At 42.4% G+C, this 27,418-nt stretch overlaps 2 protein-coding genes across 10 annotated transcripts in view; one reads left to right on the top strand and one right to left on the bottom strand.

Moving 5' to 3' along the window:
• Nucleotides 1–27,418, top strand: part of Ts (Thymidylate synthase) — a 94,243-nt gene that overhangs the window by 42,008 nt on the left and 24,817 nt on the right. For 3 of the 6 annotated variants that reach the window (XM_076195891.1, XM_076195892.1, XM_076195890.1), the window contains exons 2-5: nucleotides 3,869–3,936; nucleotides 7,083–7,224; nucleotides 22,281–22,564; nucleotides 22,741–22,983. In XM_076195891.1, coding sequence (XP_076052006.1) covers nucleotides 3,877–3,936; nucleotides 7,083–7,224; nucleotides 22,281–22,564; nucleotides 22,741–22,983 — 729 coding nt within the window. In that variant the 5' untranslated portion in view covers nucleotides 3,869–3,876. Of the gene's footprint in view, nucleotides 1–3,342; nucleotides 3,432–3,488; nucleotides 3,610–3,868; nucleotides 3,937–5,925; nucleotides 5,944–7,082; nucleotides 7,225–22,280; nucleotides 22,565–22,740; nucleotides 22,984–27,418 lie in introns of those variants that run through there. The other 3 variants (XM_076195889.1, XM_076195888.1, XM_076195893.1) reach the window with 3 other exon arrangements.
• LOC143031706 (uncharacterized) overlaps nucleotides 1–27,418 on the bottom strand; it is a 93,486-nt gene that overhangs the window by 49,045 nt on the left and 17,023 nt on the right. The window lies entirely within an intron of this gene.

The following is a 27,418-nucleotide window of genomic DNA, read 5'->3' as shown; positions in this document are numbered from 1 at the left end:
AGATAGTAGTGTATAAAAGAGGGCTATTGCCACCGGGCGAATTGCGAGCGATTAGGGGCTTATTTGTTGTCGTGGCTAAGGAGAACTGGGCTAGGAGCTTGGACGGCGGCGTCAATGCCGGGAGAAAGAGCAGATTATATCACCAACGAAAGTTTGGAAAATGGTAGGAGACGTAGTAGGAGAAAGGGGGAAAAACGGAAAAATCTTTAGTGGGAGGTAAACTGAAATGAGAAGATGTAGTATAAGAGAAAGTGAGAAAGGAAACGAATTTTAGTCGAAGAAAAAGGAAGTGTATATGTTTGTGCGTGGGATGCGGCTATGTTCGTGAGAGGTGTGTGTGTGTAATTTACGGTAAGTGAGTAGATTTCACTTCCCGCGTGTAGAGGGCGTTCCTGATTAGCCCCAGGTAAGGCATGCGAATTCCTGTTTTACCCCAGGTTGGGTTTGAGTAGCCTGTCAGTTAATGGGCTACATGCGATATTATTATTATTATCATTATTATTATTACCATTACTATTATTATTATTACATTATTGCGGCTATCACCAGTCAACCTGGTGAAGGGGTGTATTACTTGTAGGTACAGTTATACACGTCTTATCGTGTACACCGCACGTGGGACGGGCGCAGCTGACAGATAGTCTGTACGGTGTGGTCTAGGTGTAATATGTTGTATCAGATGTTTGTGTTTGGCGTGCAGTTTTTCTAGGTGTCTTGAGTGAAGTTTGTGTTTGTGTTGGTTGAGTGGACGGATGTTGGAAATTTGGTGTAGAGACTCAGTGGTTCTGAAGTCGCTCCATCGCGAGCCCGTGATGAACTGGACAGCGGCATTCTGAACCTTCTGATGCTCGTAGTTATTAGTGGCACATGTCAGCTGGCTTAGTCCCGGGGACTGGCACAGAATCGGTCTGACGAGGGCTAGGTACAATCGACGTTTGGTTCTCAGTGTTGCAGTTTTGAAGCGTCTGAGCTTACCCAGCACAGCCCTAGCTTTCGATCCCTGCTTGCGGAAGTGTGGGGTCCAGGTAAGGCCACTATCAAGTGTGCTACCCAGCACACGGGTATGGTCCTTCGCTGGGATGTTTGTGTTGTTTATTTTAAGAGGAGTGTTTGTGATTGTTCTGTTGGTTCGTTTGCAGCAGAAGTATACAGCATTGCATTTCGACGCGTTGGTCTTAATGCGCCACTGTTGCTCCCACGCGTGTGCCCCGTCTAGGATGTTTTGCATTACGTGTAACGCTCCCTGCAGCGTTTTGTGTCTGTTTATGTGGTTAGTGTCGTCCGCATACGAAAGAGTTAGAGCCTGGTTGCGTGGGTAAGCTGGCTGTTGGAGGTCATTTGTATATAGATTGTATAGAGTGGGGGCAAGGACTGACCCTTGCGGTACTCCAGCCTTCGGCACAAAAGGTTGGGACAGACAGCCCCGCCACTTTATTCTTATTGACCTGCCGTCCAGGTAGTTGCAGAGCAACCTTGTGAACGGCAGGGCAAAGTTGAAGTTGTGGTACAATTTGTACTTAAGGCCTTCATGCCAGACAGTATCGAATGCCTTCTCCACATCCTTACAAACCAAAATGGCCTTACCAGGGCGACCGTCTGGCGGCCTTTGAACCCATTGAGTGATCATGGATATTACGTCGTCTGCACCGCGCCCTGGCCGAAAACCAAACTGGCAGTCCCTCAGCACATTCTCCGTCTCTAGGTACACGGTCAGGCGGCGGCATAAGACGTGCTCAAACACCTTTCCAAAGTACTCCAGAAGGGAGATGGGCCGGTATGAAAGGGGGGCGGAGGCGGGTTTCTGGGGTTTAGGAATGAGGATGATATGGGAGGCCTTGAATAGTTGTGGGAAGTACCCAGAGGCTAGTGAGCTATTATATAGTGTCGTCATGTGTGAGATTATGTTGTCTGGCATACGTTTGAGTATGTGTGCATCGATGCCTGAGGGGCCAGGAGATTTTAGTTTTAATGCCGAGATAACCCCCTTTACCTCCTCCAAAACGATGGGGCAGATAAGGGGGTCATCTTCATCTAACTGAGAGAGATCAACAGTCTCGTCGGGAATGAGGTCACTACAGCTGTTCATGAAGGAGTTAACACTGTGCAAGGTGCTAAAGCAATGTAGTCCTTGCACAGGATGGGGTTTAAAGACCTCACTCCATGCTGACGCCAGAAGGTCAGCTTGGTGTTGGGGGGAGTGTGCAGAGTGGTTAAGATGGTTGATGACCTTGGGTGGAGGCACAGAGCAATCCTCCAGCTCACGTTTGAGGGTCCTCCAGAACTTGGAAGGGTCCGTCTCACAGGCGCCGGAGAGCGAGGCCATCAGTTGCTCCTCCTCTCGATGTGAATCGATGTAGAGGGACTTCCTCAGGCTACTCTGTAGCCAGTGCATGTCTCGTAGGATGGCGACACGGGCCTCTAGGGGTGCTTGTAATAGATCTGTAGATCTGTTCTGTAGTGCAATGCGTAGTCTGTTAGTGCGCATAGAAGCGGTGAACGTGGCAATCTTTCGGTGCTTTGTTCTAGGAATGTGCTTTTTTACAGCGTTTTTGACAAACTTTGTAAGTGAGCGCCATTCCTGCTCTATCGCCGCTTGTGGAGTGTTGTCCATGTTTGTGTTGGTGTATGTCGTGAGAGTGTTTTTGAAGCCTTCCCAGTCGGCCTGACTGTAACGTAACCGAGGCTCACTGGGGATAAGGATGGGTGAGGTGGAGATGCGAAGGATTAAGGGTATGTGGTCTGAGAGGGTGGGGGCACCGGGTGAGATAGTGGAGTTGAGGAAGAAAGCACGGCTGTTGGAGAACACCAGGTCGGGCTTACCCTGCAATCCATGACCTATGAATGTGGGAAAGTCCGGACCTAGGAACTTCAGCCGGTGAAGTATAGTAAGAGAGTGTAGTTGCCGACTCACTGAGCTGCTGTTGTGCGTTCCAGGGCTCCAAGCAGCATGACTGCAGTTGAAATCGCCAATGAAAAAGGTTGGGACTTTGTATGACATCACCTTGGCAATGTCAACAAAGGGGAGGAAGGGGATACGGGGAGAGCGGTAGAGGGTACAGAGGAGGATGGGACCGCGAGTGGTGCTTAACTTGATTTTTTTGTAAGTCTCGGCGAAACGCCGACCTTTTAAAGGAGGCTGGCGGGAACGTGGGGAGCTTTCCAAGTTCCTGATTGGCTGACCAGTCGATTATATAAAATGTGCTTGATAGGCTCTTGTTTTTCAATGATATATGATATGATAACAATATCTTTTACATAGCCGACTTTATTGTCTTCGCTCAAAATAATCTTATCTACCGTTATATTTTTATTCAACCAAGTATGCATGCATGAATTTGAGGATAGGTATACTATTTAGAGCGTAAGAAATAGGGACATGTGTACGTTGCTCCTTTCGTGTATACTACAATTAATTAAATAAATGTAATCAGGTACGAGTGCATAAATACATACATCATTTTATGGGTCGTATATAACTGTTTTGTGGTCAATGACAAGTGCAGTACTAGAACGTAGGAATAGTCACTTTGTTTAACAACAAAACTGTTATTATACCAATAGTTCCCGCCAAAAGTGTGAGACCAGATTACTGCCATTGTCACTACTTTTGTAAGTTGGTTGAATATATATTAAACCTCTTCGAAGCCATTTGTCATAATGCCACACTACAAGAGTGATCATTTATGTAATCATCCAGAATTCATTGGTGTAATATTTTCGTATTTACACAGGTTCCTCTTGTTTATCGTTGCACCTCTGCCTTTATTTACCGTGCCATTAGATTATGTGTGAGATACTATGAAACCCACTAATATTATCCCACGAACAAGCCGAAGTTTTCACGTAAATTGTTCCTCTCACAATGTAGGAAGAAAAATGGCACAGACTACCCAAACTGAGGTTGAGGAGACGAAGGAAAAAAACATAACCTTGAAGGTAAGTTTTTATCCACGGTAAGATCAGTCGTAATAAATATTTGCGCCATTGGAGATATATTGTTATTGTATTATTTCTGTAAAAAAAATTAAGTACTTTATTAAGATACAGAAGAAATTTTGTGACGAAAACATTTAGCTTGAGCCTTGAGGAAGGGAAAATTCAAAGTTGAAAGTACATAGAAATTTTGTGACGAAAACATTTAGCTTGAGCCTTGAGGAAGGGAAAATTCAAAGTTGAAAGTACATTTGGTAGGCTACTTGAGTTGATTTAGGTGTGAGTTTATTTTTTCATAAAAGAACATACAATACATTAGAGTTTTTACTTTTTAGATTTAAACTTTCTGTAAATAAATCCCAGGGTTTGCAAAGAGATGCTGCGAAAGTGAGTAAAACAAAGCTTTGCAAATTATTTATTTTTTACATTAATATCATCATTGTTATTACTTATTATTATAATTATTATCATTATGCTTATTGTTACTGCCATTGTCTAGTACTTGATTGGTAGTTAAGGATGATAAAAAAATAATTGGATGGATTTGGGCTTATGGAGAGGATAGGATGTGAAAAGGAAAATTAGCAAAAATGAGAATGGAAGATAGAAGTGGATAGATTGGGAAGATGGATAGAGTGAAAGAAGTATTGGATACTAAATGACTGTCAAGCTAAGAAGGAAGAGGACAAGAGATATGTGTGAGCGGAGATTGGTTGGGAATGGATGAAGAATTGATGCAATCCATAGGGATTTGATCATGTCTGTGCCGTTAACCCATTCAACTCCGATGACAAGATGTCTTGTCATTTGGTCAAATAAAACAAAAAATCATAAAACACCAAAATGTTTGATCAAACACCAGAAAAATATGACGTCAGTCCTTGCTTTGCTCGCGAGCGAAGCGAGGACTGACGTCATATTTTTCTGGTGTTTGATCAAACATTTTGGTGTTTTATGATTTTTTGTTTTATTTGACCAAATGACAAGACATCTTGTCATCGGAGTTGAATGGGTTAATTCTGATGCAGATGAGCTGAAGACAGCTGCTAGTTAATGGAGTAGTGGGAAGTGACTTGCTTTTGGCCATTGGGCCCTGCAGTGGAGGTGCTGCATCTTGCAGCATTGGGGTCGCATGAAGAATCATCACCCCATGAGATCCCACCTGAAGAATTGTCACCCCAGTATGCTGAATATCAACATTGGAATAAAGATTTAAGGTTGAACGATGGTTATGCTTATTGTCATCAAGTTGTACAACTGAGGAATCATAAATCCAGGATGGCCCACATGAAGAATCATTACCCTAGATTTGCCCACATGAAGGATTGTCACCCTGTCAGAGTCTGGGGTGACAATTCTTTGTGCGATGCCGGCATTGCCCGAGACGTGAGCAACGAGGCTAGGAAAGTGGATGTCATTATCCAGAAGGAGAACTAAGAACGGATAACAAATGGGTGTCTGATATGTTTAGGATAGGTGAAGGAAGCATTGGCTTAACCACTACAGTACAAGTCAAATACTCGTGGATAGCATTGGCTGCCATATGTACAATGCATCACACTACTCACAATATAAAATATAAAATCACTGTTATATTACTCATTCTTTTTTACTCTTGAGTAATAATAAGCACACAAAATGTGACCAAACCAGTTCACAGAATCTGGGATTAACTCGTGTACAACTACAAAAAATATATAATCAAAATGCCAATGCCGGCATCCTTGTGTACCACTCATGCCCCACAATGCCTACATAGCCGTCATTGTACCGAACTGGTTACGGGTGAAAAGGGCATCTGTCTTTTCTTCGTCTGGATCCTGTAGTACTTTTGCGTAGTGAGTCAACATCTTCAAAATACAGGAATGTCCTTTTCTGAAGCCATGTTATCTGTCGAATAACACCCTTTTGTCTTCCATTCATATATATTTAGTAAACCCGGCACAGCTGTGGATGTGCTGTGCCTGGGCAGTGGGCGAGATGCAGGGATGACCTGTCGTCCAGGAGGAGGTAAGAGGAGGGAGGCCCATGGAGTGGCATGCGTGTGTGGCTTTGACTTGGCTACCCTCTTATAGGAGGGAAGAAGCGTGTGGTAGATAGATGTACAGTGAACCCTGAACATAACAGACAGTATGGGACGGGTCTGTCGTTATATCTGAAAATTCATTATAACCGAGGGTCCGTTATATCCGATGGAAATACCAGACAGATCCGTTATATCCCAAAGTTTGTCTGGTATTAGAAATTAGTAGTATTAGAAATTACACTAAACCTTCAATGTAACAGATTATATGAGGACAGGGGTCTGTTGTTATATATAGAAGATCTGTTATAACAGATTTTTTGTCCATTGTATCCGATATCTGGTATATCAAGATCTGTTATATTGAGGGTTTGCTGTATTGTTATTATTATGATGGATGACCTGTCATACAAGAGGAACCAAGATAAGAGTGAAGGAAGGGGGTGGACTAACAAGAAGTTTATTTATTTATTTTTTTTTTTAATTGCAAGTTTTTAGAAAAAAAAATTATTATTATTTTTTAATATATATAAAAACAACCATTTTTTTTTTAGTTGCGTCAATAGAGTGGTGTATTGGAATGGAATGGGTAGGAGTGGCTTTATGTTTTTTTTTTTTTTTTTTTTACCTCCCTTAGCCTTTGATATATGAGTATAATATTATTATTAGTGTTGCTATTATTACTTACAGTTAAGATGATTAATTATCAGGGGGTAGGACTGTACGTAGTTTGATGCAAGACGAAGGAGAATATTCTAGGGTTGCGACAAAGAGGAAATTTGTAAACAAGTTTCTGGTATTAACCCCTTCCATACGGTGCCGCACACGTAGGCGTCATGAGGAGCAAGTGGATTCGCGACGCTGCCATATCGGCGTCTTGATTATATTTATTGTAGTCGCCCCTGTGTTTTTACATTCTCCCAAATGCGCCCTGAATCCCATTCTCTGTGGTTTTCAAAATTCGCGGGTGAAAGAGAGAACGATCGATATAAGCGGTGACTATATTTTATGATGCGAATATTATTACGTTACGTCATACGGCTGGCATTGGCTGCTGCCCGCGAGATTTAAGTCCCGTACTGAAGTGGTTAAGCACTTCTCATTCCAGGTCCTGTTTTCTCCGTAGATGACAACCCCAAGACATGAGGAATACCAGTACTTGGACCTCATCCGCAACATCCTGCGCAGTGGCAACGTGAAGGGTGACCGTACAGGGACGGGGACGATCTCCTTGTTCGGTGCTCAGATGAGGTTCTCCTTGAGGAACAGTGAGTGGAAGTTCTTGTAGGTCTTTACATGTAGAAAGGGCCTTGAGGAATATGTATACATGTACAGGAGTCCCTCAGATAATGCGGGGGTTAGGTTCCTGAAATTACCGTGTATGCTGACATTCCATATTAAATACCGAGAACTGTATGTATATGTGGTGTATGTATGTGTTTGTGCGCATATACATGTGTGTATATGTGGCGTATACATATGTGTGTGTATGTGGCGTATGTATATGTGTGTGTATGTGGTGTATGTATGTGTGTGTGTTTGTGTGGCGTGTGTGTGTGCGTATGTGTATGAGTCTGTGTTCACATGTACAAGTAAGCATGTACGTGCATGTGTCTGTGTTCGTATTTGTGTGTACACGCACGCGCATTCACAACATACACTGGTTGTCTAACACGTGTCTACGTGTGTAAGCGTGTATACGTCTGTTTTTGATCTCCCAAACCACCACTGCCAGTAACAACAAGAACCTCATAAGAGAAATTAAGACACTACAAGCGCAGTCACTATCAGACTTATTAGTTGTGTTCCAAACGAAAGAAACATTACACCTCAACAGGTTAGGGCGGTAAAATTTCACGATAGCACGGCGTGAGTGGTGGAAGCGACAAGCTAAATCTTGTTGGCTACCCCCCCCTACTCCCCCTCTCCTCCCCTCCCTCCCTCCTGCATCAGTACCCGGAGGTTGACACGTGACCAGAGGCAGCCACCCACGGCTATCCCCTCGCCCCACACCCTTGTTTGAGCAGTTCCCTGTACATAATGACCTCATTATCTGAGGACTGACCGTTTATGGTAAAATAGAAAGCAGTCACCACAAATGTTTGCGATGTTGCCACGTGTGTGTCTGTGCGTGCCCGACTCGGTGCAAATTTTAAAACAGTTCTCTATATTTGAGATGGTTTTGAAATAAAATCTGTGTGTGATTGAATCCGTATTAATTGAGGGACTTCTGTATTATTATTATTATTATTATTATTATTATTTTTTTTTTTTTTTTTTTTTTTTTTTTTTTTCTAAATATGTGGGAGTAGTGTATACATTATTGATTTATGTATTTTTATCATATTTATTTATTATTTCCAGCTCTCTCCCCTTGTACATCTCATCACCTTACTTTTGCCCACATCTTCAGCTTCCTTCTTTCACACACCTCAAACTCTGTCACTAACTTCCTCAATCCTTCCTCTGATCCTGCTACAAGCGCAGTGTTGTCAGCAAACAACAGCTGGCTCACCTCCCACTTTTTTCCATTTTCTTTAATCATCTCCAACCCCTGACCCACTACCCTTCCATTCACCTCTCGCACCACCCCATCCATATAAAGATTGAACAGCCAGGGTGACATAACACACCCCTGACAAAGTTCCACCTTTACCTCAAACCATTCACTCTCTCCATTTCTAATCCTAACGCAAGCTCTACTACTCTCGAAAAAACTCTTGACTGCTCTTAACAGCTTTCCTCCTATCCCATATATCTGCAGTACCTCCCACAGTGCCTTCCGGTCTACCCTGTCGTAAGCCTTTTCCAGATCCATAAAAGCCCAAAAAACATCCTTCCCCTTTCCTACAGCTTTCTCACATATCTGTCTTACCACAAAAATCTGATCTACACATCCCCTACCTGTCCTAAAACCACACTGTTCCTCATCAATTACTCCCTCTATTCCTCTCCTAATCCTCTCAATCAAGACCCTCCCATAACCCTTCCCAACTACACTCAACAAGCTGATCCCTCTGTAACTACTATGCTCACACTTGTCCTCCTTTCCTTTGTAAAGCAGAACTATACAGGCACTCCTCCAGTCCTCTGGCACTCTACCCTCTCTTAAACAAACATTAAATAACCTCACCAGCCAGTCCACCATAACTGTACCTCCTTTCTTCAGACATTCTGCATGGCATCCATCCAACCCAGGTGCCTTACCTGCTCTCATCATCTTAACAGCTGCTTTCACTTCATCCTTCCCTATTTCTCCTCCATTTTCTTCACTCATCACTCTCATTTTCTTAGCGCTTCCCACTGCAACTACCTTTCCCTCGCTATCCTCCTTCATATTTAGCAACTACCTAAAATACTCTCCCCACCTTCCTCTCACTGCCTTCTCTTCCATTATCATCTCTCCATCTGCACCTTTTACCTTTTCTTCTCTACTTGATTTGCCTCCTCTTCCTCTTTGAATTTCCTTCCAAAACATCTTTTTATTACTTTAATTTTTTTTTGTCATACTCTTTCCCCATTTCACATCTGCTCTCCTCTTTGCTTCCTTTATCTTATGCTTAACTTCCTTTCTCTTTACTTTGTACCTCTCATACAATTCCCTCATCCTAATTTGTAGCCAATCTATGAATGCCTGCTTCTCTTCTATACCCTTCTTTTCTTCTTCATCCCACCTCTCACTGCCCTTCCTTCTATTTCCTCCCGCCCTCCTTGTTCCACACACTATCTTTGCACACCTTATGACTCCCTCCTTGAACCATCCCCATTCCTCCTCCACTCCTAGTTCTACTCTATCCTTTACTCCCTCCCACTCCTCTTTCAACTTCTTATACTCATTCTCCTTTTTTTTTCCTCACTCTCTCATTTAAGCAGTTCACTCTAAGTAAAACCCTCTCTTCTGTCCTTTTCCTCTTTCTCCACCTATTCTCCACTCTCAATTTACCTTCCACCAGAAAATGATCTGATATTCCCCCACTCTCTCCCCTTAGAACATGTACATCCTTAACTCTTCCTATCATACTCCTGGTCACCACTAACGCTATATCTGCCACCCTTCCAGCCACCACCCTCTCCCATGTGTACCTATGCTTGACTTTCTTCTGAAACACTGTATTTGCTATCAACTCTCTTTCAAGACACATCTCCACCATCAATTCTCCACTATGATTTTTACCTGGAACTCCATACTTCCCAATCACTCCGTCAATTGGTTCATTTCCTACCCTAGCATTTAGGTCTCCAAGTACAACTACATTGACATTTCTCCCTAATCCCTCTATGCACTCATTTGTATCTACCCAAAAAGCCTCCCTTTCCTCTATGCTCTTCTCACTACCAGGCCCATATGCACTTACAAAAACCCACATCTCCTTTCCCAGTTTCACCTTCATCCACATCAACCTTGATGAGACCTCCTTCCACTCCACTACCCACTTATGCTAATGTGACAGGAAAGGGAGGAGTGGGGGTGGAGGTAGAATGTAGATTAAGAGAAGCGAGTAAATGCCTTGATGGATTAAAAAGTGTAATGAGAAATAGACATCTGGGAATGGATGCTAAGAGGAGGTTATATGAAGGAGTGATTGTGCCAACAGCAATGTACGGGACAGAAACATGGAACATGAGAGAGGAAGAGAGGAGTTTGAATGTGTTTGAGATGAAATGTCTGAGAAGTATGATAGGGGTTACTAAGCTGGATAGAGTGAGAAATGAGGAGGTGAGGAGAACAGGGGTGGAAAGGGAGCTGGGAGATAGGGTTGATGAAAGAATATTGGGATGGTTTGGACACATGGAAAGAATGAGTGAAGAAAGATTAGTATAAGAAGTGTGGAAAGAGTGAATATGAGGGGGCGTCCTTGGATGAGATGGATGGATGGGGTGAAAGGGGCTCTACAAAAGAGAGGAAGGATGGGAGAGGACAGAAGATAGGGGTGAATGGAGAATGGTTGTGTATAGATGATGCTGTGATGCATGAGGGGGAGTGGGTTGGGGATGGGGGTGAGGAAGTATGTATGAGAAAAAATTTAACGCAGCCCAAAGGGATTTCTCCCCATCTTCTCCTTTTCTGCATGAGGGGAATGGAGAGGGGGGGATCGCCGAATTTATGAAGCAGCCTTGCTGTGGATGTGCTGTGTCTTGCGACACTGCTTCTGACCTAGGTCAGTGGACAGGATGCAGGGATGCCCCGTCATCCAGGAGGTGCTAAGATAGGAGGGTGGAGGGGAGTGGAAAATATGGGAAATAAAATGGGTGGGAGTGATTTCTATGCCTTTTTCTTTTTGGCTACCCCCCCCCTCATGTAAGGGGGGAAAAGCCTTTGGTATATGTATTTTTTTATGTCCCTTTTTTCACCTTTTACAACTAAGTAGAAATACTTGGTGGCAGTGGGCGAGATGCAGGGATGACCCATTATTGTATTCTAAGCTTTGTTAGCATTATACTCCTTGTAGATTCAGATAAATGGGTAATTAGATTTCTGTATGTGTGTATGTACATGCGTGTCAGCGTGAATGTTCGAGAACTTACAAATTACCAGTTGTGCCTATTAAGTAATTATCAATTTATTTGTAATGCGAAAGTTGAATGAATGGGATATAGATAATTATTACTATAAAATTTAAGTTGTGTAACTGAAAGGTGTATGAATGTAAATTTCTGTGCGCGAGTGAATAATCGTAATAATTGTAGAAATTAATTATGAGCACCTGTTTTGGGCACGCTATCCAGGCATCAGTTCACACACGCTAATCGAGATCGAGCTTCGAGTTCGTTCAGGTCACGTGAGTGTTCGTGAGAGTGAAGTGAAAGACGTAGATTGTACATTCCCCATACAATTATGTAGTTTGAAAAATACCTGCCGTGTTTTACTCCACCTTATTTATTGACCATACAATAAATGGTGGCAACGAGGGATACGAACTCCGAACATTTATTACGAAAGGACAAGTGCAGTCTCACCCGCCCATACCCACCCACGGCATCTACGACTCTACGTGCATTGGAAGCTTCTCCCGAAGTCCCTGCATTGTCTACAACAGTGTGCAGACCCATGTGACCCCTATTACCGTGTAACTCCAAGAAATTCTCTGCCCTGCAAATGCCATTCGAGAATGCACTTATAGGCTCACCTCACCACCCCACCCACTTTCGTCACATAGACAACAGTACCAAGCATCCTCGCATTTCCCGTCTTCCACTCTCACCCTCCAAGCTCGCTCCCCCAAGCCAACTGTCAATCACTCCTACAGTTGCCTCACAAACAGGATATCGCCGTCATTCAAGCGATTCCTTCGAGTCTTCATGTCCACTATTTTCGTACGTGGAATACAAGGAGACAGCATCCGGCCTCTTCTCCACTTCTCAAGTGGACTTCCGGCCCACGAGCGTTGAAATCCTTTCCGCTCTAGCATCGTCACGTCAAACGAAGTCACCACCTTCCATTTCCGTAGTAGCCGAGCGTGGCGTGACGTCCACCACCACCTCCACTCCAGTGTGCAGCTCGTGTGCCTTTTACGCGTCGAACTCCATCCGCTCTCCGTTCCTCACAATGTGAGCCACCGACTTCACCCTCACACGACCTCCACTATGAACCCAAGCACCACCACCGCCATCTTCACTGAGCGAGTTCCACCTCCACGGCACTCTCCCGACGTCGTCTCCGTTACACGACGATTCCAGTCGGTTTAGTGAGCCCCTCCTCCATAAGTGACATTCTTGAACTCTTAATTTTTACTCGTGTGAATTACAGTGCAGTAGTATATTGCTTTTACAGACATTCAAGTGATACAGTTTTGTGTTGTTGTTTTTTACTTCATTACTATTACTTATCTGCATTTTGTATATATACCAAATTCCAAATATTTTTCTTCATATTTCATTATAAGTTCTATCATTTTTCTTTGCATTGTGTATATTAACCTATACTTCTGTGTACTTTTACTAAAATCTTACACTGTTTACAGCCAAATCCACTTCTCTTCCATTCCAGCTGTGTTTTTTGATCTCTACATCTCAAGATGTCTTCTACTATTTCTAAGGTAAGTGGACAATCTTTTGGCAGTGTAAATCCCATTTGACAGACTTCCCTCACGATCCTTTTCGCAACCCCTCCCTCAATATTACCTTCAACCACGGAATCAACATCTTCACTTCCTCCCTCCCCAAATTTATTATCTCTACTCAGTGTGTCACTAAACGACCTTCCACCCCTACCTCCTTCTCCGTTCCCATCCCCAAGTTTGAGCCCTACCAACATGGCTTCTTCCTCAACCCAACAACCCTGTCAACCCATGACTATTGTACACGACACGGTAGATGTACCCAAATTCACAGAATCCAATATCCCCCTCCATTCATTCCTTAACCCATTCAACTCCGATGACAAGATGTCTTGTCATTTGGTCAAATAAAACAAAAACTCATAAAACACCAAAATGTTTGATCAAACATTTTGGTGTTTTATGATTTTTTGTTTTATTTGACCAAATGACAAGACATCTTGTCATCGGAGTTGAATGGGATCTCACTTTGGCCAACACACTACCCTTGGGTGTTCTCACTCCCCTATATGACCTTGCTTTACAAATCAACTCCCCCCCCCCCTTATGTCAGAAAAGAAAAAGCTGGAAGACTTGCATTAGATCTAAAGGCCCGTCTAAAATCCACACCTGAATCTTCCAACTGGGTTGATGCAGATGGAAAAATCTCCCTTAACCAGGTTGCTTCCCTCTTTGCTTACTTTTGATTTCTTTCTCTTCTCCATCCAGACACCCTAAACAAAACTAAATACAATTCACTTCAACTATGACCATCTCAATTTTGTCTCATCAGATTCAAGAGTCACCAAAGATGCTAACATTGTTGCCCAGCCATACCCTATCCCCAAGCCTGCATTATCAGTTGCACGTGTCCCGATCTGCCTCTCGGCATAGATCCACCTTCCGTCCCAGATCCATTTCTCGCCCTAGACAAAGATCTTTCTCACGTCCCCCGGTTATTTGCTACTATTGCAACAAACCTGGACACTATGCTAACAGGTGTGCCATTCGTCTCTCCACTCCTCCCGATAAAGATTGCCCCATCCATGGAAAATGTTTTCACGTGGCTGCAGAATGTCGTGTTTTGAATTCCAACCCCTCTCAACAGAATTTCTCTTCCCGTCAGAGTTCCCCTTCTCCTAAATGACTATCTCCTCTTCCTCCCAGGACACCTCCTAGCATGCATATCCCATCCCCACCACCCACCCTTCCCATTTGTACTCTTTCAAACTCTAACACATGGTCCCATGCTATTTCCATTCCTGCTACTGTTCATACCATTCCTATATCTCTCTTCATAGATACTGGTTCTCCTGTAAATATTATAACTTCTTCCACCTTCCACAAACTCCGCCTTTCCTATAAGCATGTTACAATCTTGTAACCTTCCGATCTCCAACTTACTAACGCAGATGGTGTTCCATTTCCAGTTTTAGGTAAGATCCATCTTCCTATTAATCTTCATCCACACAAGTCAAGAGATTCATATCCCTCATTATGTGGCTGATGTACAGTTTCCTGCAGATGTCCTACTGGGACTAGACACTATGCAGCAATATGGAATTAGCGTCTTTCCCCAACGTCATGGCATTGCTTATGGTCGTCATTTTAGTCCAGCCCTACATTTGGCAACTACTTTCACCCACCTGCACTTCCCACTCCTGCAAATTCCCCTTCCCACAGCATGCTAACTGTGTCAGTGCCCACTATTGTTGCTCCTCCTACCCCCTCTACCCAGCATCAGAAAACTCAAACAGAGAGTACTTCCTATCTCCTCTAGCTCCCACATCCCAGGACACTGTACAACCATCATCTGAAATTCACTTCCCCCTTCTAGTGAACCTAACTTGCTCAAAGTTTCCACCCATACAAAGCGTTTGCATTCTTCTTGCATGCCTAAATCAAGGAAAAGGAATACCAAATGTCCTTCCCCTTCTACAGAATTCTCTACAACAGAAATCCAGATATCTCCTTCCTTGGATGATTTAATAATTACCTCCTCCCCTGTTTCCGCACATGTGTATTTCAAAGTGCAGCTTCGCATTTTCCGAGCTCTGGAATGCGATGTTCTCTGTATGCTAGAATCCACACATGTCAAAGGCATATCACTCATTTCAGCCTTATGCACTACCTCCAAGAAAGTTCATACTTCTTTTCTAGTTGCCAATGACACTCATGCTCCCCTCCACCTCAAACTTGGTACTAACTTATGTGATTTTCTTGTGTATCCTTTAAGAGTAAAAGTCATTGATGACCAAAATTCTTCCTTGCCAGTTTGTACCATTAACTCCGATGTGCGTCATGCACAGGTTCCTATTGAAGCATCTCACTTCAAACCCCTTGACTTCCCCGATGCTCAACAGGATTTAATTTCCTTATGCAATGCCTTTCACCATGTCATTGCTTTGCCAGGTGAATCCCTAGGTTCTGTGGACCTCATTCACCACCACATTCTCCTAGTGATGGATCTAAACCTTGCTACATTCCAGCTTATAGACTGCCACACTGTAAGTGTAAGATTATGGACAAGCTCATTGCAGACATGCTTGCCCAGGATATCATCAAACCGTCCATTTCCAAGTGGAAATTTCCCCTATTTGTTGTTCCCAAAACAGATGGTACATTCCACCCTGTTGTTGATTTTAGAGAGCTTAACAAAATCACTGTCCCCAAAAGGACGCCCATTCCCGTTCTCCAGGAAATCTTACATTCTGTTGGTCAGAATAACACTGTCTTTTCAACTTTAGACCTAATGTCAGGATATTTTCAAATTCCTCTTGCTCCGGAAAGCAGGCCTCTAACAGCCTTCTCTACCCCTTCTGGTCATTTCCAATTCAAACGTTTGGCTATGGGTCTCACCTCTGCTCCTTCTGTCTTCACACGACTTATGTACACCGTTCTTGATGGCTTAATTGGTGAAAATGTCTTCATGTATTTGGATGACATAATCATAGCTTCCACATCCTTACCCGACCACATTCACACCCTTCAACAAGTCTTTTCTCGTCTTGCAAATGCCAACCTAAAAGTCAAGCTCAACAAATGCTCCTTTCTTAAGAAAGAAATTCGTTTTCTTGGACACCTGCTAACTTCTGATGGCATTCTTACTGTTCCTGATAAAGTCAAAGCTGTTGCTGACTTCCCTCGTCCAACGGACCTTGAGCACCTTCGCTCCTTCCTTGGTCTTTCAGGTTATTACCATAGGTACATCCGCAATTATTCAAAAATTGCAGCCCCTCTTACTTCCCTGCTAAAGAAAGATGTACCTTTCCACTGGTCGTCTGCCCAGGAACAAGCCTTTGCAGACTTAAAGAATGCCCTTACCACTGCTCCTGTCTTAGCTTTCCCTAACTATGACTTACCCTTTATTCTCTACACCGATGCCTCATTCCAAGGTCTTGGTGCTGTCCTCATGCAAGAACAAGACACACACCTTCGCCCTATTGCCTTTCCCAGCAGACTCCTTAACAAAGCTGAATGTAACTATTCTGTCACAGAAATTGAAGCTCTTGCTGTAATATATGCTCTTCGACATTTTAAGGAAATCATTCTAGGCTATCCTGTCACAGTCCATACAAACCACCAGGCACTTCAACTTTTCAAAGGCAAGAACTTGTCCGGGAAACTTGCTCGCTGGTTCTTGACTATTCAAGAATTCAATCCCACCTCATATGTGTGTGGATCAGCAAACCATGTTGCAGACACACTTTCTAGAAATGTTGCTGCTATCAATTCCCTCCCTCAGCCAGTCACTCTTACTCATGTGCGTATACAAGCAGCTCAAAGATCCAATCCAATGTGGAAACGTGTGATATTTTTTCTCGAGTCAGGAGATACATCTGATCTTACAGACTTCTCTACCTCCTTGGACCACTTCAGACTTGTTGATGACGTTCTTTATCACGAAATCACACTTTCCAACAAGCATGAACCAGACATGTACAACAACTCGTAGTTCCTTTTGACTTAGTTCCCGAAGTTCTGTTCCTTTGACATGATTCTCCACTTGCTGCACATCCAGGTAAAGACAACTGCTTAACACAGGCCAGACTTCAGTACTTTTGGCTTACCATGAGAAAGGATATCCATAACCACATTGACGCCTGTCATTCTTGTGCCAGCCATAAAGGTAATATTCAGAGTAAAGTTCCCATATTGAAATACCCAATCCCTAGCAAACCCTTTGATATGGTTGCAATTGACCTTCTCAAATTACCACTCACTTCTAGTGGAAACCAGTACCTGTTTGTGTGTATGGATCAGTTTACCAGATTCTGCATACTTGAACCTATTCCAGACAAGACTGCGACAACAATTGCAAAGACGTTCATTGATAAAGTTATTTGCCCCTTCACTACTCCCAAAGTTCTTCTCTCTGACAATGGCATGGAATTCAATAATGAGATTCTTTCAAATATTTGCAAATCCTTTCAAATAACAAAATGTAATATCGTTGCATACCACCCCAGTTCAAATGGCCTTGTGGAACGCCAAAACAGAAAGATTCTCAGTGTTCTCCGACACCTCGCTTCTGACCTCCATCTCTCCTGAGATCACCATGTCCCTATGATTCAGTCTTGCCTCAACAGTGCCATCAATAGGTTCATATTAGAGTCGCCTCACTTTGTCTTTGGTTCCGACAAGCGACTCCCATATGACCTTCTTGCTTCAGAAATAGGTCCCATTTACAACCTTGATGATTTTGTAAAGGTTTCACTTTCAAACTTCAGCTCTCTTTTCAAGAGAATTACTCAGTCTCTTTCTCTCACTAAAGACGAGAGGGCCTGTTTTCACAATAACAATGCGAGAGAATCTAACATTGCAATAGGTGACATCGTATATGCCCAGAACCATTCTCCATCTTCCAAGCTTTCACCAAAATTCCTTGGTCCCTTCCGTGTCCTCGCACTAGAACCTACAAACAAAGTCAAGGTAAAACACTTACATTCAGACACAGAATCCATCATGCACCTGGACACCCTTAAGCTTTTCTCTCGAGGTACAGACTGTGACAGTGACCCTCTAACCCCCACAGAACCCCTTCCTCCCTCCCTTCCCATTTCAACGTCCCGTCTCCCAGCCATATAATATTCGCAGCAGTCATACTTCTTGAACTTTCAATCCCTTATACATACATATACCAAGGCTTTTCCCCCCTTACAAAGGAGGTAGCCAAAAAGGAAAAGGCATAAAATCACTCCCACCTATTCCATCCCTGAATACACTCCACACCCCTCCACCCTCCCTCTCATCTTAGCATCTTCTGGATGATGGGCCATCCCTGCACCTTGTCCACTGCCCTGGGTTAGAAGCAGTGTCGCAAGACACAGGACATCCACAGCAAGGCCGCTTCATTAAATCGGTGACCCCCCCCTCTCCGTCTCTCAATCCCTTATACCTGCCAAAATGTTCTCCACTACCATCCTTTAAAATCCTTAATGTTGTTCCATGTATATATATATAATGTTCATATGTCTGCATGTACTATTTCAATATATCTTCTTGTACATTACATTGTAAGTCGCTTAGGCCAACTCCTTTCACGTGGCCGAGCATTTATTGTATTCTAAGCTTTGTTAGCATTATGCTCCTTGTAGATTCAAATAAATGCGTATTTAGAATTCTGTATGTGTGTATGTACATGCGTGTCAGCGTGAATGTTCGAAAACTTACAAATTACCAATTGTGCCTATTAAGTAATTATCAATTTATTTGTAATGCGAAAGTTGAATGAATGGGATATAGATCATTATTACTATCAAATTTAAGTTGTTGTGTAACTGAAAGGTGTATGAATGTAAATTTCTGTGCGCGAGTGAATAATCATAATAATTGTAGAAATTAATTATTAGCAACTGTTTTGGGCACACTATCCAGGTGTCAGTTCACGCACGCTAATCGAGATCGAGCTGCGAGTTAGTTCAGGTCACATGAGTGTTCGTCAGAGTGAAGTGAAAGATGTAGATTGTACATTCCACGTACAATTATGTAGTTAGAAAAATACCTGCTGTGTTTTACTCCACCTTATTTATTGATCATACAATACCATCATCCAGGAGGAGGCAAGATAAGAGGGAGGGAGGGGCAGTGGATGGGAGTGGATTATGTGGGTATGGAATGGCCACCTCCCTTGTAAGGGGGAAAAAGCTGTTGGTATATGTACCAGTATATATATATATATATATAACATGAATGTCTTGAGTGGATGTTTTTATTTATTTATCTTATTTTTTATTTTATTTTATTTTCCCTGTGGTGGGGGAAAAGAATACTGCCACCAAGTATTTCCACTTGGATCATAAGAGGCGAGAAGAAAGGGACGGGGATTGGGACTAGGCATCCTTCTCCTTGTAGCCCCACAGGGGACATTCCTAAAAAAGTAAAGGCATAAGAGGGTCTAGGAGGTTTCTGACCAGCACCCTAAGGTTTGGGTCTTTTAATGTGCATGGATGTGGTACAGATGAGAGTAAAAGGTAAGAGATACATACTATGATTTTGAGAAGAAAGATGGATGTGTTGGCTTTGAGTGAAACTAAGTTGAGAGGAAAGGGCGAGTGTAAGTTTGGAAGTGTAAGTAGGAGGTTATCAGGATTGAAGAGAGGGCGAGGGAGGGAAGGGGTGGCTATTCTAGTAAGTGAAGAGATAGGTAAATGGGTAGTGGAGTGGAAGTAGGTTTCCTCAAGGATAATGTGGATGAAGGTGAAACTGGGAAAGGAGATGTGGGTTTTTGTAAATGCATATGGGCCTGGCAGTAAGAAGAGTGTAGAAGAAAGGGAGGCTTTTTGGATAGATTTAAATGAGTGCATAGAGGAAACAAAGAAAGTTGTAGAAGAGAAGAAGCGAGCTTTAACAGATTGGTTACAAAAAAGGACGGGGGAGTCATATGAGAGGTATAAAGAAAAGAGAAGTATAGCAAAAGGTAACGGAGGCAAAGAGGAGAGCAGATGTGAAATGTATGACAGAAAATATTGAAAGTAATAAAAAGATGTTTTGGAACGAAATTAAGAGAGGAAGAGGAGGCGAATCAAGTAGAGAAGAAAAGGTAAAAGGTGCAGATAGAGAGATGATAATGGAAGAGAGAGCAGTAAGGGGAAGATGGCCAGAATGTTTTAGGGAGTTGCTAAATGTGAAGGAGGATAGGGAGGGAAAGATAGCTGCAGTGGGAAATGCCAAGAAAATGACCGTGATGATTGAGGAGAAATAAGGAGGGATGAAGTGAAGGCAGTTGTTACGATGATGAAAGCAGGTAAGGCACCTGGTCTGGATGGATGCCATGCAGAATGTCTAAAAAAAAAAAGGAGGTACAGTGATGATGGACTGGCTGGTGAGCTTATTTAATGTTTGCTGGAGAGAGGGTAGAGTGCCTGTATAGTTCCACTTTACAAGGGAAAAGGGTATAAGTGTGAATGTAGTAGTTTCAGATGGATTAGCTTGTTAAGTGTAGTTGGGAAGGCTTATGGGAGGATCTTGATTGAGAGGATTAGGAGAGGAACAGAGGGAGTAATTGGTGAGGAACAGTGTGGATTTAGGACAGGTAGAGGTTGTGTAAATCAGATTTTTGTGTTAAGACAGATAAGTGAGAAAGCTATAGAAAGGGGAAGGATGTTTTTTTGGCTTTTATGGATCTGGAAAAGGCTTAAGACAGGGTAGACAGAAAGGCACTGTGGGAGGTTTTGTGGACATACAGGATAGGAGGAAAGCTTCTAGGAGCTGTCAAGAGTTTTTATGAGAGTAGTAGAGCTTGTGTCAGGATTAGAAATGGAGAGAGTGAGTGGTTCGAGGTAAAGGTGGGACTTCATCGAGGATGCGTTATGTCACCCAGGCTGTTCAACTTATACATGGATGGGGTAGTGTGAGAAGTAAATGTAAGGGTAGTGGGTCAGGGATTGGAGATGGTTAAAGAAAAGTGGGAGGTAAGCCAGCTGTTGTTTGCGGACGACACTGCGCTTGTGGCAAGATCAGAGGAGGGATTGAGGAAGTTGGTGACAGAGTTTGGGAGTGTGTGATAGAAGAAAGCTGAAGATAAATGTGGGTAAAAGTAAGGTGATGAGATATATAAGGGGTGAAAGTGGCAGTAGACTGGAAGTGAGCATTAAGGGAGAGCGACTGGATGAAGTGGATAGTTTTAGATACTTGGGTGCAAATGTGGCAGGAAAAGGTGGAGGTAGAATGTAGATTGAGAGAAGTGAGTAAATGCCTTGGTGGATTGAAGAGTATAATGAGGAATAGACATTTGGGAATGGATGCTAAGAGGAGACTGTATGAAGGAGTGATTGTGCCAACAGCACTGTATGGGGCAGAAACATGGAACATAAGAGAGGAAGAGAGGAGTTTGAGATGAGGTGTCTGAGAAGTATGATGGGGGTTACTAGGCTAGATAGAATGAGGAAGTGAGGAGGAGAACGGGTGGAAAGGGAGTTGGGAGATAGGATTGATGAAAGAGTATTGGGATGGTTTGGACACATGGAAAGAATGAGTGAAGAAAGACTAGTAAAAGAAGTATGGAAGGCAGATGTGGAGGGAGTGAACATGAAGGGACATCCTAGGATGAGGTGGATGGATGGGGTGAAGGTGGCTTTGGGGAAGAGGGGAATGTCTGTTGAGGAAGGACGGGTGAGTGGAGAATGGTTGTATATGGATGATGTGATGCATGAGGTGGAATGGGATAGGGGGTGAGGTAGTATGTGTGAGCAAAATTTGACGCAGCCTGAAGGGATTTCTCCCCGTCTTCTCCTTTTATGCATGGGGGGACGGAGAGGGGGGGTCACCGTTTTAATGAAGCGGCCTTGCTGTGGATGTGCTGTGTCTTGCGACACTGCTTCTGACCCAGGGCAGTGGACACGGTGCAGGGATGCCCCGTCATCCAGGAGGTGCTATGATAAGAGGGAGGGTGGAGGGGGTGTGGAGTGTATTTAGGGATGGAATGGGTGGGAATGATTTTATGCCTTTTTGGCTACCCCCCTTGTAAGGGGGAAAAAGCCTTGGTATATGTATGTATGTATTTTTTTATGTCCCTTTTTTCACCTTTTACAGCTAAGTAGAAATACTTGGTGGCAGTGGGCGAGATGCAGGTATGACCCATCATCCAGGAGGAGGCAAGATAAGAGGGAGGGAGGGGCAGTGGATGGGAGTGGATTATGTGGGTTTGGAATGGCCACCTACCTTGTAAGGGGGAAAGAGCTATTGGTATATGTACCAGTATATATATATAACATGAATGTCTTGTGGATTTTTTTTTTTTTTTTTGTATATGTATGTATATTTATTTTATTTTTTCCTCGTTGCAGACATCTTTCCTTTGTTAACCACCAAGCGGGTGTTCTGGCGAGGTGTGGCAGAAGAACTTTTGTGGTTCATCAAGGGCTCGACGAATGCCAAGCTTCTGCAGGAGAAGAATGTCCACATCTGGGATGGCAACTCGTCACGGGAGTTCCTCGACAAGAGCGGGTTCACGGAACGAGAGGAAGGAGACCTTGGGCCGGTGTACGGTTTCCAGTGGCGGCATTTCGGTGCTGCATATGGGACCATGAGAGAAGACTACACCGGCAAGGGGATCGACCAGCTCAAACAGGTTTCGTAAATTAATTTATTTCAGGAGACTTTTACTTTCATCTCTAATTCACAGATGCTGTGGACTGTGTGGAAAAAAAATAAAATTGATAATTTGGAGAATAGAGACGAAACCCCATTAGCATAGCTCCTCTCCTGTACACAGCATTCATGCATGCCTGACTGTTACTCTTCCAGGTCATTGAAACCATACAAACAAATCCCAATGATCGACGAATCATGATGTCGGCGTGGAACCCCATCGACATCCCGTCCATGGCGTTGCCTCCGTGCCACTGCTTGTGCCAGTTTTATGTGGCGAACGGGGAGCTGTCGTGTCAAATGTATCAACGCTCGGCGGACATGGGTCTCGGAGTTCCCTTCAACATCGCCAGCTATGCTCTCCTCACCCGCATGATTGCTCATGTCACAGGTCTCAAGGTGCGTTTTCTCTCACACACACACACACAGACACGAACAATTACAAAATTGGCACCAACACTCTCAGAACCTCCTCATAAAACTTGAACTACAGACATTGGAGGAAAGAAGAGAGAGGAGACTTGATAACTATTAATAGAATCATGAAAGGCATGGAAATTATTGAGAGAGGATGTGGAAAGAAAATAAAGAAAGACAATTACACTGGTCTATAAGGTTTTTGGTATTTAGGAAATAAAAGTCATTCCAACAGGAAATTGGTCTCCTGAATCCAAAAATAACCTTCATTTTGACCAATCAGGTCTAGTTTTGAAGTTACCAAATTTCTGTATAATCACAGTGTGCATACGTCCACTCTAATTTTCTTTGCCATATCTAATTCTAATTTTCTATTTTTCCAAATTTTTTTAAATGTGGTGAAATCAGCAACAGAAAATGAGCAAGATGTTGTTTTCCAGAAGGTTTTGCGTAAATTCTCCAAATGTGTTTTGTTATGTTTGTGGAGAATACACTTTGCCTGAAAATTGGAAAAACATCACGGACTTTGTTGAAAGAGCTTATATGGCATATTTTGGGGTCAAGCTGGGAGACCAAGATAAATACTGGGCACCGCATAGTATTTGCAAACAATGTACAGAGCATATGCGACAGTGGACTAAAGGGACAAGGAAAAGTATGAGATTCACTGTATCAATGGTGTGGCGGGAGCCCAAAAATCACCTAGACGACTGCTACTTTTTGCCCTAAATTTGAAGGGTATTAACAGGAAAAACCAACAAACGCTTGTCTATCCTAATCTTGCCTCAGCTATCAGACCGGTTCCACACAGTGAAGAGCTTCCTATTCCTGTCTTCAGTGTCTTGCCTCAGATAACTTTGCCCTCAACTGAAGAAATCTCATCACCTGAAGATGACACTGGAGATGAAGACTTTTCAGGTACGACTTTACCTTAGCTTTTCTCCCAGGAGCTGAATGATCTAGTTCATGACTTAAACCTCCCCAAAAACTCGGCAGAACTGTTGGCTTCCCAACTGAAAAAAAAGAATCTTCTAGAGAATGGTGTCCGTATAACCTTTTATCGGAGTCGGCATGAAGAATTCCTTTCTTTATAAAAGAGGGAGAGTTGGTTTATTGCAGAGATATTAGTGGGCTTCTTAAAAAACTTGGTATTGAGGAATATAAACCAGATGAATGGCGTCTTTGTATAGTTATTGGTGGAACTGTGAAATTAAGAAAAAGCATGTGCTTCACAACAAAACAAGAACAGTGGAAAGTACATATACAGTTTTTTGTATAATTATGCATAAAAATGCCCATATATCAGTAGCAGCACCACACTATAAAAACAGATACATGAAGTGAAATCATCTCCATGTGGGGAAAACAATTTACAAGATTGAAACAGCAAGTTGAAAAACCTCAGCATTTACAAAATCACAAACAAACCCACAACAAACCACACTGAAACCGCATGAATAACAACCACAAGATTCCTCAAAGTGTTTCCAATCAAACTGATTGAAGTTTATAGTTACCAAGAACATAATTTTCCCTAAAATATGCATTTTGCATGGACAACGAAGGCTGTAAAATTGAAACTTCAGTTGATTTTATTTAATTAGTTTGAATTGATTTCATCATCTATTGCGTCTTTAAGAAATTACTCAATCTCATTAGTCATTAATATCAGTTATATCTGGTTTTCCATATAAATACAATCCATTCATATTGGCACCATCTCAAATATGACAGAGAAAAAATCAACGTGGGTAGAGGATAAGAATGAATGTGAGGAAAAGTTTAAGAAGAGTTAAGAACTATGATGAAGTTTGGAGTGTGACAGAGGTCAAATGTAATATAACTTGGGTGTGTCAAATTTGTATAAAGTATTTTTTTTATTAAAAGTATGAAAGCAGTGATTGGTATTAACAAAAAATGTTTATTAGCATAATCATTAATACAGTCATCCAGGAGGTGCTCAGATGAGAGGGAGGGTGGGAGGGGTGTGGAGTGTATGTAGGGATGAAATGGGTGGGAGTGTTTTTATGCCTTTCCCTTTTTGGCTACCTCCCTTGTAAGGGGGAAAAAGCCTTGGTATATGTATGTATGTATGTATTAATACAGTGTAATTTTGTAGTTTGAGATTATTTTTAAATGGTCTCTTCTACTCCAGCAGTAAACGTGGTTGATATTGACCACTTTTATAACCCCAGGTCTATATACTTTGGGAATACTATTGTCGCCTGGCCACGCCCTGATTTGTTGCATAGCCTATCTCAGATAGGGTATGCATATATATGTCACACATTACAGATAGGCTATCTGTAATGTGTGACTTTTCTACAACGGGTTGTAGGTGATTTGTGGTGTGGGTCATATATAATGAAAACAGTTGAACTTGCATAATGCCATAATAATACACATAATATATTATCCTCATTTCAGATTGGGAGGGGGTTAATGGTAGGGCTAGCGCTGATGTCTGACAAGTTTTTAGCCCAGGCCATTAAAAATTCCACTTTATATAATTATTTTAATGAATGTTTTAAATTTTCAATCTCCTCATTTCAGTTGGAGGGCTAATGGGGGGGCTGACCACTTTTTCCAAGTCCCCCCTTGGTGCCACCGCTGTGTATTTGCTATCATCAACTCTCTTTCAAGACACATCTCCACCATCAATTCTCCACTACAAATTTTGGAATGCCATACTTCCCACAGGGCTCGGTTCCCACATTATTTAATCTATACATGCATGACTTCACACATCGTAACACAGACAAAACTGCAGAAATAATCCAGCCTTACCTTGACACAGAGAGGCACACAAACACTTGCTGCAGCCACCACAAACACATCACACCCGCTACAATCACTGCATCTATTGGTTCGTTTCCTACCCTAGCATTAAGGTCTCCCTTATCTATCTTTTCACTTGCTAGTATACCCACCCCTTCTCTCCCTCACCCATTACGAAGAGAGGCTTAGGCACCTAAACTTACACTCTCTGGAAAGACACAGAGACAACACTGCATCCGTCTTCACAGACGAAGATTGCTCAGTGTACCAGCCACCAGAACATAAAATGTCCCAAAACATTTTAAATCAACTCATAATTACCGAAAGTGATGTAAAAGTGATTGATAAGCTCAAAATAAAAAAAGCCCCAGGACCTGACAAAATTTCACCTAGAAATCTGCGAGAAGTCAAAAATCAAATCTGTAAACCCTTGTGCATCCTTTTCAACAAATCATTAGCACTCGGTAAAGTCCCATCAGATTGGAAATGTGCTAACGTAACATCAATATTCAAGAAAGGGGAGAAATCACAACCAGGGAACTACAGACCGATTAGCCTGACTTCGATTGTGTGCAAACTGCTAGAGACAATTATCCGCGACAGTGTAGTAAAATTTTTCGTAGATGAAAATAAGATTATGAAAGATTCGCAACATGGCTTCCGTAGCAAATGCTCATGTCTAACTAATCTCCTCGACGTCTTTAACAAATATGAGGAATGTAGATCTGTTGATGTAATCTATCTAGATTTTCAGACGGCATTTGATAGAGTCCCCCACAAATGATTGCTCGACAAATTAAAAACGCACAGTATTTCTGGCAGTATCCACAACTGGATTAAAGATTGGCTCTCAGAGCGAAAACAGATGGTTGTAATTAACGGGGATCATCTAGCTGGCTTCATTAAAAGTGGCGTACCGCAAGGATCAGTTTTGGGACCTGTTTTGTTCTTAATATATATAAATGATCTAGATGACGGCCTCCTCTACAAAGTACCAAAATTTGCTGATGACACAAAAATTACCGGTAAAGTAACAACCACCAAAGAGAAAGAAACTCTGCAATCCAATCTAGATAGATTATCAAGATGGGCTAGCAAGTGGCAAATGAATTTAACGTTAACAAATGTAAAGTCATCCACATTGGTCATGCACATGATCACATCCAATACCAAATGAATGGTGAAATACTGGATTCAGTAACTAAAGAAAAAGATCTAGGAGTTTTAATATCAAATGACTTGAAGCCAAGTTAACATTGCTCAGAAGTTGTTAAAACAGCAAACAAATTAGTTTGCTTCATCGGAGGAGTCTTCGAAAATGAATCAGAAAAAAATATTGCTAAACCTCTATAATTCCTTGGTCCGTCCCCATCTCGAGTGCTGTATACAGTTTTGGTCCCCATACTACCAGAAAGATATTAACAAACTACAAAGAGTGCAACGGAGAGTGACCAAAATGATATCAAGGCTGAGAAATCTGCCGTATGAAGAAAGACTAAAAAATCTAAACTTATTCTCACTCTCAAAAAGAAGAATGCGAGGAGATTTGATTGAGGTTTTTAAAATGTTCAAAGGCTTTGACAACTGAAAATCCATGTGAACAAGTTGTATAGACACGGTAAAGGAAACATGGACTGGA

Source organism: Oratosquilla oratoria, chromosome 12, assembly GCF_046742065.1.
Source record: "Oratosquilla oratoria isolate Oo_2021 chromosome 12, ASM4674206v1, whole genome shotgun sequence".
Lineage (NCBI taxonomy): Eukaryota > Metazoa > Arthropoda > Malacostraca > Stomatopoda > Squillidae > Oratosquilla > Oratosquilla oratoria.
The sequence above is the reverse complement of the archived record's forward strand: the minus strand, read 5'-3'. Positions and strand labels throughout refer to the sequence as shown.